The 10,715-nt window shown below is 63.3% G+C and overlaps 1 protein-coding gene across 8 annotated transcripts in view; it reads right to left on the bottom strand.

Moving 5' to 3' along the window:
• Positions 1-1,468: 1,468 nt before the first annotated feature.
• Positions 1,469-10,715, bottom strand: part of MIER2 (MIER family member 2) — a 34,972-nt gene continuing 25,725 nt past the window's right edge. For 7 of the 8 annotated variants that reach the window (XM_032272058.1, XM_032272060.1, XM_032272055.1 and 4 more), the window contains 7 exons: positions 8,579-8,730; positions 7,499-7,580; positions 7,328-7,422; positions 4,546-4,670; positions 4,314-4,402; positions 3,043-3,463; positions 1,469-2,548 (listed from right to left, as the gene is read on the bottom strand). In XM_032272058.1, coding sequence (XP_032127949.1) covers positions 2,527-2,548; positions 3,043-3,463; positions 4,314-4,402; positions 4,546-4,670; positions 7,328-7,422; positions 7,499-7,580; positions 8,579-8,730 — 986 coding nt within the window. In that variant the 3' untranslated portion in view covers positions 1,469-2,526. The remainder of the gene's footprint in view (positions 2,549-3,042; positions 3,464-4,313; positions 4,403-4,545; positions 4,671-7,327; positions 7,423-7,498; positions 7,581-8,578; positions 8,731-10,715) is intronic. The other variant, XM_032272056.1, reaches the window with a different exon arrangement.

The raw sequence follows: 10,715 nt of genomic DNA, 5'->3' as shown, positions 1-10,715 counted from the left end.
CCCCGTCTCTACTTAAAACTGCAAAACTTAGCCAGGTGTGGTGACATGCACCTGTAGTCCCAGCTACGTGGGACGCTGAGGCAGGAGAATCACTTGAACCCGGGAGGCGGAGGCTGCGGTGAGCCGAGATTGTGCCGCTGCACTCCAGCCTGGGCAACAAGAGGGAGACTCCATCTCAAAAAAATAAATAGGCCGTCAGCCACAAAAACATATGGAGGAGCCTGAAATGAATATGGAAGAGGCGGCCTCAAAGGCTACACATTGTCCGTGTCCACCACAGAACGTCCTCGTCCAACTGCTCAAAACCAGTGGGAGCGAAACGTTGTCAAAGCTGGCAGAGGAAAAAACCAAGAGAGGACTGCAGGTTTCCCGCGGGAGGCAGGGCGGGCCAGAAGACAGAACGCCTTCCCAGTCTGAAGCAAAATGTAAACCGGGGCCGGGCGCGGTGGCTCACGCCTGTAATCCCAGCACTTTGGGAGGCCGAGGTGGGTGGATCATGCGGTCAGGAGTTCAAGACCAGCCTGGCCAACATGATAAAACCCTGTCTCTACTAAAAAAATACAAAAACTAGCTGGGCATGGTAGCGCATGCCCGTAATCCCAGCTGCTTGGGAGGCCGAGGTAGGAGAATCGCTGGAACCCGGGAGGCAGAGGCTGCAGTGAGCCAAGACTGGGCCACTGCACCCCAGCCTGGGCTACAGAGCGAGACTCCACCTCGAAAAAAAAGAAAACTGCTCCACAGCCCACCCCCACACCTCCAGGCTGCCCAGCGGCTGCCACTGGGTCTCACAGCTCATGGCGCTGGCTCACCGGAGACCCGACTCCCATAACCATCACACAAGTGGTCCTGGCCCCTCTCTCCTTTCCTATCCTCCCTCAGGCCAACCCAATCACCTCCCAACTGGGGGCAGGCCCCTCACCTGCTCACGGAGGCCTCCACACACGCCGTCAGCCTGCCCGCGTCGCCCTCACTGACGTGGAGATGCCACCGACACGGTCTGAACAGCCCCTGCAGAGCCGTGAACAACGCAGACCTCCAGTGGCTTCCACACCAAGAACAAAACTGGCCTCCTGACCCGCGGTGCGCACCCGCCCCGTGCCTGCCCTCTGTGCCCGCAGCCTCTGGGAGCCCAGGCCTGTCACCTCCGTGTCTGCCGTGGTAACTGCCAGGACTCCGCTGAATTTTGGCAAAGCAGGCCCATCCTCCTTCAGGCTCAGCTCAAATGTCACTTCCCGGGCACTGCCCTGACCACCACTCGGCAGACGTGGGCCCCCCACACGCACCCCGGCGTCGTGCCCACATTCCCCTTACGGAGCACGGACGCACGGCCCACCACGCCGTCCCCTCACTGGACCCCTGCCTGCGTGGATCACAGCTTACCCCAGATCGTAGAACAGACGCACGGGCCCGAGGCAGGGGATGAGGACGCCCGCCATCCCGGCCCCACCCAGTCCACCAGCCGGCGCCCTGGGCTTCAAATCAAGTTTAATAAATAAAACAGCAAGGGGGTCAAGGCAGTTATCACTTCACAGTGTGGTCCTTGGTGGGGGTGAGGGTGGTCGAGTCCACTCGGAAAGGTGCTCGGGCACAAGAGGCCGACGGCACCCGCCCACGGAGGACCCCACTCCAACGTGTAAACAGACAGACGGGGGCGGGGAGGACAGGACTCCGAGCCAGCGTGCGGGGCGCTCCCACAGAAGAAAAGCCTGCAGGGCTGGGCAAGCGGGCTGGAGTCGGGCCCGCGTGGCAGCGAGGGCGGCGGCTCCTCTGGGGGCCCTGCCTTGGTACCGGGGGAGGGCAGAAAGGGGGTGTGAGCCACCTGTCTCCTCAAACCCACGTCTGGGGTTGCTGAGGGGCCCCCACCCCAACCTCTCAGGATCGGGGAGCAGGGATGGAGGGGAGGAGGCAGGTGGGGGTGTAAAGTGCGGCTTTTCCTGAAGTGGAGACGACGGGGTGGGTGGCGAGGCTGGGGGGCGCCGGACAGCGAGGTATATGGCTCTGTGCCCCACAGGGTTGGCACTGAGAAGCAGCTGCCCACGACCCCCCGGCTGGGGCAGCCTGCGGCCCTGCCAGGTGTGGAGACGGAGCCGAGCAGGGAGCTGAGGGCGCCCCGGCGGAGGCTGCTGGTGCGGGGCGGGGCGTCCTGCCATCTCCCCACCAGGGCAGCGGCCCCTTCCCTCGCCTCTGCTGGCTGGAGGGGACTAGGCGTCCGGCTCTGCCCGGTGTCCCCAGGGCCGGGTCTTTCTGTCCCTGGCTGCCGGATGGACCCCACGTGCAGGCAGCAGCCTGGACCCGGACAGCAGTGCCGGGCGCTGAYGGTGCTGGGTGTGGCCCTGGGTCCAGTCTGTGTGGTCGGGGGCAGGGGCTCACRGCCCAGCCCCTCATCCCAGTCCCGACGTGTTCTGAAGCAGAGGAGGTGCTGCCCCAAGGCCTGAGAGGGGGGAAGGGGTCAGAAGACCGACCGAGGCGGGCCAGCAGCAGCACCAAGTCCAGTCTGGGCCACACACGCCCGCCCAGGGCCAGGAATCAACAGGTCATCACGTTACAGCTGCAGGGGAGACCAAGAGAGAAGCAGAGTCAGTGAGGCCCACATGTCCACACGGCCTGGTGCCGGGGGCTGACTGAGCCTCCCGGCCTTGCCCCCACCCAGAACCTACACGGTGAGTGTCAGTGACACTAACATGTCCACACGGCCTGGTGCCGGGGGCTGACTGAGCCTTGCCTCCCAGAACCCACGCTGGTGGGAGCAGCCTGAACAAGCCCCTAGAGCAGCAGGGCCCCGTGCTCTGGGGGAGCTGGTGGCTGACGCAGGGGTGGGAGAGCCCGGCGCCTGCCCCGTCTGTGGAGAACGTGGACCACAGGAACGTATTCTCTAGCGGGAAGTGCAGAAATGAAGTCAGAAGCAGAGAAGAAACCTAAAGAAACACCGAGGGCCTGCTGGCGCAGCGACACCGTCCTCGGGCCCTCGGGCAAACCCGCCCCCTTCCTCAGCTCAGCCCGAGGGCTGGGGGGACCTCAGCTGGGGTGCAGGGCAGCACTCACTGTGACAGGGGCTCCGAGTGTAGCCCGGGGGCCGGGCACGTGGGGTGGGCGGCCAGGAAGGGGTTCACGTCCCCAATGCCGATGAGTCCAAACTCGGTGACTGACAAAGCCACCTGGGCAGGGGCCACCGTCTCCTCCGGGTCCGCGCCCAGGTCCACATGGCTGGGGATGAGGGGCAGCTCCTCGGGCAGGGCGAAGTCCACGGCCAGCCTCGGGCTGGCGTCTGTCTCCGGAGCAGCGACAGCTGGCAGGTACGCGGCTGCGTCGGCCGGGGCTGGGGGCAGACGGGGCAGGGGCACAGCAGGGGGCTCGTCCAGCTGTTGTTGGAAGGAACAGGGCCCCGGCTCTGAGGACGGGGGGCCGCCAGAGGCCACTCCAGGCTCACCGAGACCACTGGTTGTGCCATCCACGCTCAGGGGCTCTGTAAGAGAAGGCAGCAGAGAATGGGGCCTGCCCACAGGCACTGGGCCGCAGCCTTGCACGGCGGCTGTGGACCAGGCGGGCGCCCACCTAGCCTTGCTGGGTCCAGCAAAGCCTGTGGACCTCAAAAGAGCCTCTGCACAAACACAAAACAAACCAGTTACACTGACGTCTGTGAGACCCCAGGCTGAGGTCCCCAGCTTTAAAAGGTCATAAAATCACCGAATGGGTCACAACCCACGTCTTTAAAACCAGAGCAGAATACGACAGACTTGGGTATAACGATGCTTGGGGCAGTGAACTAGGGAGCAGGGAGATGTGGGCACCCTTGGGCAAACAACCGGATTCTGGAAATGGGGCGACCCTCCCGAGACTCAACCACTCAACGCAGGGCCAGGAAGCAAAGGGTCCCTGTCTGCACCCCACCCGCCCCGCAGGTCTCCACCCTCGGACATGGTGAGAGCCCCACCCTCGGCAGGCTCCATGGTGGCCTCAGGTGCAAGATGTCAGCGAGGGCTCCGACACTCTGTCCTTCCTGAGTGTCCCGGTGACTGGGGCTAGATCCCCAGCGAGGGGCAGGCAGGCCCTCCCAGGACACCAAGGCCTGGAAAGCACCCCCCGACCATGTGGGGTTCCGCGGGGGTGGGCTAGAGGCACCCCTTAAGCAAGCCCAGGTAAGCACTGTCCGTGCCCTCCCCTTTCCTGGCCAGCCAGGTGCGCAGAGTCACATCCACAACACATGGCAGGCCCTCGACCACCCCTCCCAGGCGCCAGGGACGGGGGCTCCATCAGGCCTCCCAGCTCCAGACCAGCAGCCACCCCCAAGGCAGCAGACGCTCCCCACGCCTCACCCGTGTGCATCCCAGCCAGGGCGTCTGGCTCAGGGCGGGGGCGACCGGGGCCGTCAGGGTCACTGCCATCCAGGTCCTGGTCTGTGTCCCTGTGGGGAGAGGGCGCCATGAAGGGCAGGGGCAGCTGAGAGAAGGGATGCCCCCACCCGGGGGGGTGCCACCCAGGTGCCCACGTGCCCACCCCCGGCGGGGTGGCCTCCCACGGTTACTGCTGGGGAGCAGCTGCACGCACGTGGTTCCAGACGGGACGTACTTCCTCCGGCCGAGCCGCGTCTGCTGGGCAAAGTAGTCGTAGCGCTCGGACTTCTTCCACAGGTAGTAGTACTCCACGCACTCACCCACCGACCGCGTGCGCACCTGCGGGGAGGGCAGTGTCACCTGCGTCCCCTGCCGCCAGCCCCTGCACCCCCAACCCAGGACGTCTCCTAAGACAGCACCCACTGTGCTCAGATAAGGCAAGACCCCCCATGACCCTACTCAGGCCAACGGGCTGTGCCCACCACGAGCCAATGGGGACTTGCAGCGTGTGGCACTGACTTCTGTCCCGAGCCCCTGCAGGGCCCCCCAGCTCCTGGCTTGAGACCCCTCTTTGCTCTCTGTAGCACCAGCCACACACGCGAGTCCTCCAGGGTCCACAGACTCCCGAACAGGACCCCCGCCCGGGGTGGGGGAGGCACAGCCCACGGCGCCTGCTCTCCCGCCAAACACGTCCCTCCAGCGCCAAGTGAGTGCTTCCCACGTGCGCACAAGACACCACAGGACACACAGGTTCTGGGAACCCGACTCAAAATTCACAACGCAGCACGTAAAGACCAAGATGCACACGTCAGGCGGTCGGGGAGACGAGAAGGGACATGGGGCAAGCGTGTTCCACGCAGCACCTGGCACAGAGCTGGACGCACACCTGCCAACACCTCCTGCCTCTCCGCCCAGGAGGCTTGTCCCACAGCGAGCCTGAGGCTGAGGCCCCTGCTGGGGAGGTGGAAAAGACCCCTCACCTGTACATGCCCTGGTTAACTAACCCACCGCCACCAGAACCAGGACACCCAGTGCTCCCCCAGCAAGCACAGCGTGGGGTCCTGGCTGGGAGCAAGACCAAGACAACCTCTCCAGAGGGCAAACCTTACATGCCCGTCATGAGGGAGCTGCCCAGGAAAAGGCCAGGCTGAAATAAACACCGGCTCCCAGCCCCGTTCCAGACACAGCCACGCATCGTGTGCTGGCTACACACAGCCCCCGCCCGGAGCTACTGACACAGCCAGCAACCCTGCTGCCCTGCGGCCACACCCGTCCCAGCTGCCTCCAATCCACGCACCACGTGGCGCTGAAGTCCACGAGGACAGTCCACGGCTGCCGCAGTCACAGAAGAACACCCTGTGCGGCACAACCAGCCCCGGGAGGCGCCTCCTCCCTTCAGAAGGCATCAGGCCCCGGGACACAAGGCGGAAGCGGCCACAGCCACCGGTCCTGAGGGGGCTGAGTGCCCAAGAGGGGCGTGGATAGAGGCAGAGAAGCCACGGGTCAGCCACGGGAAGGTTTTCAGCCAGAGATGTCTGACTCTGGCAAGAGGCTGTGTAATAACCTGCCCTGGGCCAGCATCACTGACCCCATCTTAGCTGTAAACTCCGAGCTTCCCCCTCCCGACCACAACCCCTCTGGGTGCGTGGCTGGACCACGCTGACCCTGTGCTCATCCCACCATGACAATGTAACTGCGTCCTGCCTGGCAAGCACACCTGCGCGGGGTGTAACTCTCTTCCAAGCCCCGCTGGTGACTGTCTGGAAACACCCTCAGCAGCCAACAATCCTGGGCACCTCCTCCGCTGGTTACCAGCTAACTTGCCTGATCTGCTTCTGTAAAACCCTCTTCAGCTAGGCTCCCCCACCCCCACCGAAGTCAAGGTATACAGGGAAGTCAAGCCCCTTCCTCGGGGCCGGGAGATTTTGAGCGTGAGCTGACTCTTGGTCGCCAGCTGATTAATAAAGGACTCTGAATTTGGAACTTGGAGGGTGGCGCGTTTCCTTCTAAGTCACTCGGTTATCACAGCTGGACCTCATCACTCCGGAAGCCACAGGACAGAGGGCATTCCTGCAGGACGTGCAGAGACCCACAGAGGATGAGGCCAAGACCTAGGCAGGGGCAGTGGCCTCGGCACCCGGTAGCACCCGCCTGTCGTGAGCAAAGTTTTCCCTGGGTGGCAGAAGGACCTAGGTCCCAGGAGGAGAGAACCCCGAGGCCCCTGGTCCCCAGGTGTCAGGCATCAGGGTCCTGCTGTGGGGTCAGTGCTGGGCACAGAGCCAGCAGGCTCCTGTCTGAGGACATGGACGTGGAAATGAGGTGCCCGTGGTGCTGGGTGGAACGTGAGACAGACTACCGGAATTCCGCTTCTGACACATTCCTTCCCAAAACCAGAGCCTTGTTCTTTTGGGAACTGGAAGGGGACCCAGAGCAGTCAGTAGAGGAAACTACAGAAGACAGCAATGGGGACGCGGTGAGGAGGCGAACACAGGGCTCAGGCCTGCAGTCAGCCGTGTGCTGTGTGCCTGCTGACCCTCAGCCCCTCCCCTGACTGCAGAGCCCCTCCCCAGATAGAGAAGCCCCTCCCCAGACTGAGGAGTCCCTCCCCAAACCGAGGAGCCCCTCCCCAGATAGAGAAGCCCCTCCCCAGACTGGAGTCCCTCCCCAGACTGAGGAGCCCCTCCCCAGATCGAGGAGCCCCTCCCCTGACCGAGGAGCCCCTCCCCTGACCGAGAAGCCCCTCCCCTGACCCAGGAGAACCCCTACCAGATCAAGAAGCTCCTTCCCCGATGGAGAAGCCCCTTCCAGACAGAGAATTCCCCCCAGATGAAGAACCCCCCACCAGATCAAGCCCTTTCCCAGAAGGAGAAGCACCCCCTGATGGAGAAGCCCCTTCCAAGATGCAGAAGCCCCTCCCCAGATGGAGAACCGCCCGCAGACGGAGGAGCCCCCCCACCAGACGGAGCCTGGCAGGAAGAGGGCAGCGGTGCCCGCACCTTGTTGGCCTGGATCAGGTGAAAGTTCTTTCCGTGCACACGGAAGCCGTGCTCAAAGTTCCTGCACTCCTCTTCACTCCACGCACAGAGCCCATCTGCAAAAACGGCCGGGAGATGGGTCAGCGGTGCCCAGGGCAGGGCGGCGGAGGAGCACGCCCGGGCGCCGCTCACCTCGGATCACCTTCACGTTGAACCGCAGCCTCCGCAGGGCCTCCTCCACGTTGAAGTTGCACTTTACCAACTCGTACAGCGCCTGGGGAGAAAGCGTGTACATTCTTCCCACGGGCTCACCCAGGAGCTGACAGCAAGAACCGTCTTACCCCTCAGGGAGGGGTATCCAGGGTGGACCACACCACTCATCCCCAGTGATGTCAGGGCCGTCTACACCTCCATCCAGGGAGAGATCTCAGGGGTGTTGTCGGGGCCGTCTACACCTCCATCCAGGGAGAGATCTCAGGGGTGATGTCGGGGCCGTCTACACCTCCATCCAGGGAGAGATCTCAGGGGTGTTGTCGGGGCCGTCTACACCTCCATCCGGGGAGAGATCTCAGGGGTGATGTCGGGGCCGTCTGCACCTCCATCCGGGGAGAGATCTCAGGGGTGACGTCGGGGGCCGTCTACACCTCTATCCAGGGAGAGATCTCAGGGGTGATGTCGGGGCCGTCTGCACCTCTATCCAGGGAGAGATCTCAGGGGTGATGTTGGGCCGTCTACACCTCCATCCAGGGAGAGACGTCGGGGGCCGTTTGCACCTCTATCCAGGGAGAGATGTCAGGGGTGATGTCGGGGCTGTCTACACCTCCACCCAGGAAAAGAAGTCAGGGGTGATGTCAGGGCCGTCTACACCTCCATCCAGGGAGAGACGTCGGGGGCCGTTTGCACCTCTATCCAGGGAGAGATGTCAGGGGTGATGTCAGGGCTGTCTACACCTCCATCCAGGGAGAGACGTCAGGGGTGATGTCGGGGCTGTCTACACCTCCATCCAGGGAGAGACGTCAGGGGTGACGTCGGGGCTGTCTACACCTCCATCCAGGGAGAGATCTCAGGGGTGATGTCGGGGCTGTCTACACCTCCACCCAGGGAGAGACGTCAGGGTGTCTACATCCCCTTGCAGAGCTATCGGGACGCATCTGCGCCTCCTCCTCCGATACCTGGTTTTAACTGGCCCCGCCGGCCTGAGTGCCTGTTCCGACGCCCAGCCCCACACGCCCTCCCTGCCCCTCAGCCCGTCCCGCGCACGGCAGCGCCCACCTGCTCACTGTCTTTCACGGTCTCCCCCTCCGGGAGCTGCGGCCCGGCCGTCTCGTGCCACTGTCTCTTCACGGCCCTGTACAGGAACTCCTCCACCTCCCTCTCAGGGAGGACGCTGGGGTCCCAGAGCAGCTGGTCTTCATTCTCATAGACTGCACAAGCAGAGGGCAAGGGTCACACTGCAGGAACCCACTCCGCACCCACACACGCAGGGAGAGGGAAGCGGCACTGTCCCGCCCCTGTCCTTTCCCTGGGGGCACTGTCCTGGGCTTGGTGAGGCTGGGTCCAGGGCAGGCTCCGGGCACCAGACACAGGCCTGTATCCTCATGACCAAACGCAGGCAGCCATGAGCGGTCGTCAGGGGCACCTGATCCAGCCAAGGGGTCAGAGGAAGCTGCGGGCAGCCTAGATCTGGGGCGGGGGACTGCCCAGCGAGGCCTCTGCAGAGGGTGATGCAAGGAGTGACCCCAGTGAGGTGAGGCTTGCTTCAGGCTGCACAGCTACAAGATGCGGGCGCCTGAGGGAGCAGGAAGGGGACCCCAGACTCTGGGTGAAGGCAGCTGGGCCTGCGGACCCCAGACTCTGGGTGAAGGCAGCTGGGGCCTGCGGACCCCAGACTCTGGGTGAAGGCAGCTGGGCCTGCGGACCCCAGACTCTGGATGAAGGCAGCTGGGCCTGCGGACCCCAGACTCTGGATGACGGAAGCTGGGGCCTGGGTCCCGTGGACGAGCGGGAGCCCCCACAAGCACCATCGCACTAAACCGTGGGATCAGAAGAGCCATGGCCCGAATGTGCATCAGCACTGGGGACACGTCCTGCCCCCGGCAGCTGGTACTGGTGGTGGATGGGCTAACAGGGGAGGAAAGGTCCACAACTTCAGACGCAGTCAGCTTTCAGCAAAGGGAGGGGGGCAGCCTCCGGCTGCGGGGAGGGACGTGGCCGGGGACAAGACAGGAGAGTTCGGGGCCAGGTCTGGGACAAGTGCCGGCCCCTCTCGATTATCCACGAAAGAGGCACAGGAACCCAAAGCAAGCAAGCCAACAAATAACAAACGCCATCAGCGCAAAGGGAAGACACTGAGAAATGCACGCGGAGAAGCCGCTCCAACAGGAAACTCTCCACCGCCGGGAGCTGACACGCAACGGCTCCCGGGCTGGTGCTGTGCCCGCAGGCAGGGCCTCTCCTGGTCCCCGCGGGCAGACCCCACAGCCACCTCTCTCTGTCTCCATAGGCACCGCCTGAGCCCTGCCTGGACCAAGGTGGTCTCCGAGACGAGGTCATCTCTGGAGAAAAGCAGCACCACGTGCAGCCTGGCACGTGAAGAGTGGGGAAAATGACGAAAAAACGCTCACGCCTGCAGCCCCAGCAGTCGGGGAGGCTGAGGTGGGAGGACCGGTTGAGGCCAGAGCTTGAGACCAGCACACTCTATCTCCACAGAAAATTTCAAAAGTGGCCAGGCCTGGTGGTACCTGCCTGTAGTCCCAGCCACGTGGGAGGCTGAGGTGGGAGAAGCACTTGAGCCCCGGATGTCACAGCTGCCATGCGCCACGAATGCGCCACGAATGCGCCACTGTACTCCAGCCCGGGCAGCAGAGCAAGAGCTGTCTCCAAATAAAACCGGAAAACATCAGGCCACAAAGCAGGTCTACACAGCAGCCGACACGAAGCGCCAGCACACGGAGACATCTACCTGGGATGAGCATGCTAAGAAAACGGACAAAAAGCCGGATTGTCTCCACAGAGACCTGAAGTTTACACAGAAGAATCTCAAGGACCTTCCGGGGTTGGAAAATGCATGGACCCAGGGAGTAGTTTACCAGCAGCCTCAGCGCAGCACGAGGCCAAACAAGTGGGGTCAGAAAGAAGCCGAGCGCCTACGAAGAAAGAGCAGAGTTTGGGGCAGGCCTAAGACAGCTCAGCAACCTCGGAGACGCGCAGACGAGTCACAGAACAGGCAAAGAGTGAGGCGGCGGCACAAAGTCTGAAGAGATGAGAACCAAGGATTCTTCAAAACTGACGACTGACGCCAACCCCAGAGCCAGGGCGCTCGGGCAAACACAAGGACACACAAAGGCACGTGTGCACACGCACATCACAGTAAAACCGGTTCAAAAAAAGAAGGCCGGGCGCGGTGGCT

This window comes from Sapajus apella, unplaced genomic scaffold, assembly GCF_009761245.1.
Source record: "Sapajus apella isolate SASKATOON/1434 unplaced genomic scaffold, GSC_monkey_1.0 scaffold280, whole genome shotgun sequence".
In the NCBI taxonomy this organism is placed as follows: domain Eukaryota; kingdom Metazoa; phylum Chordata; class Mammalia; order Primates; family Cebidae; genus Sapajus; species Sapajus apella.
This window is presented reverse-complemented; position numbering and strand designations above follow the sequence as displayed.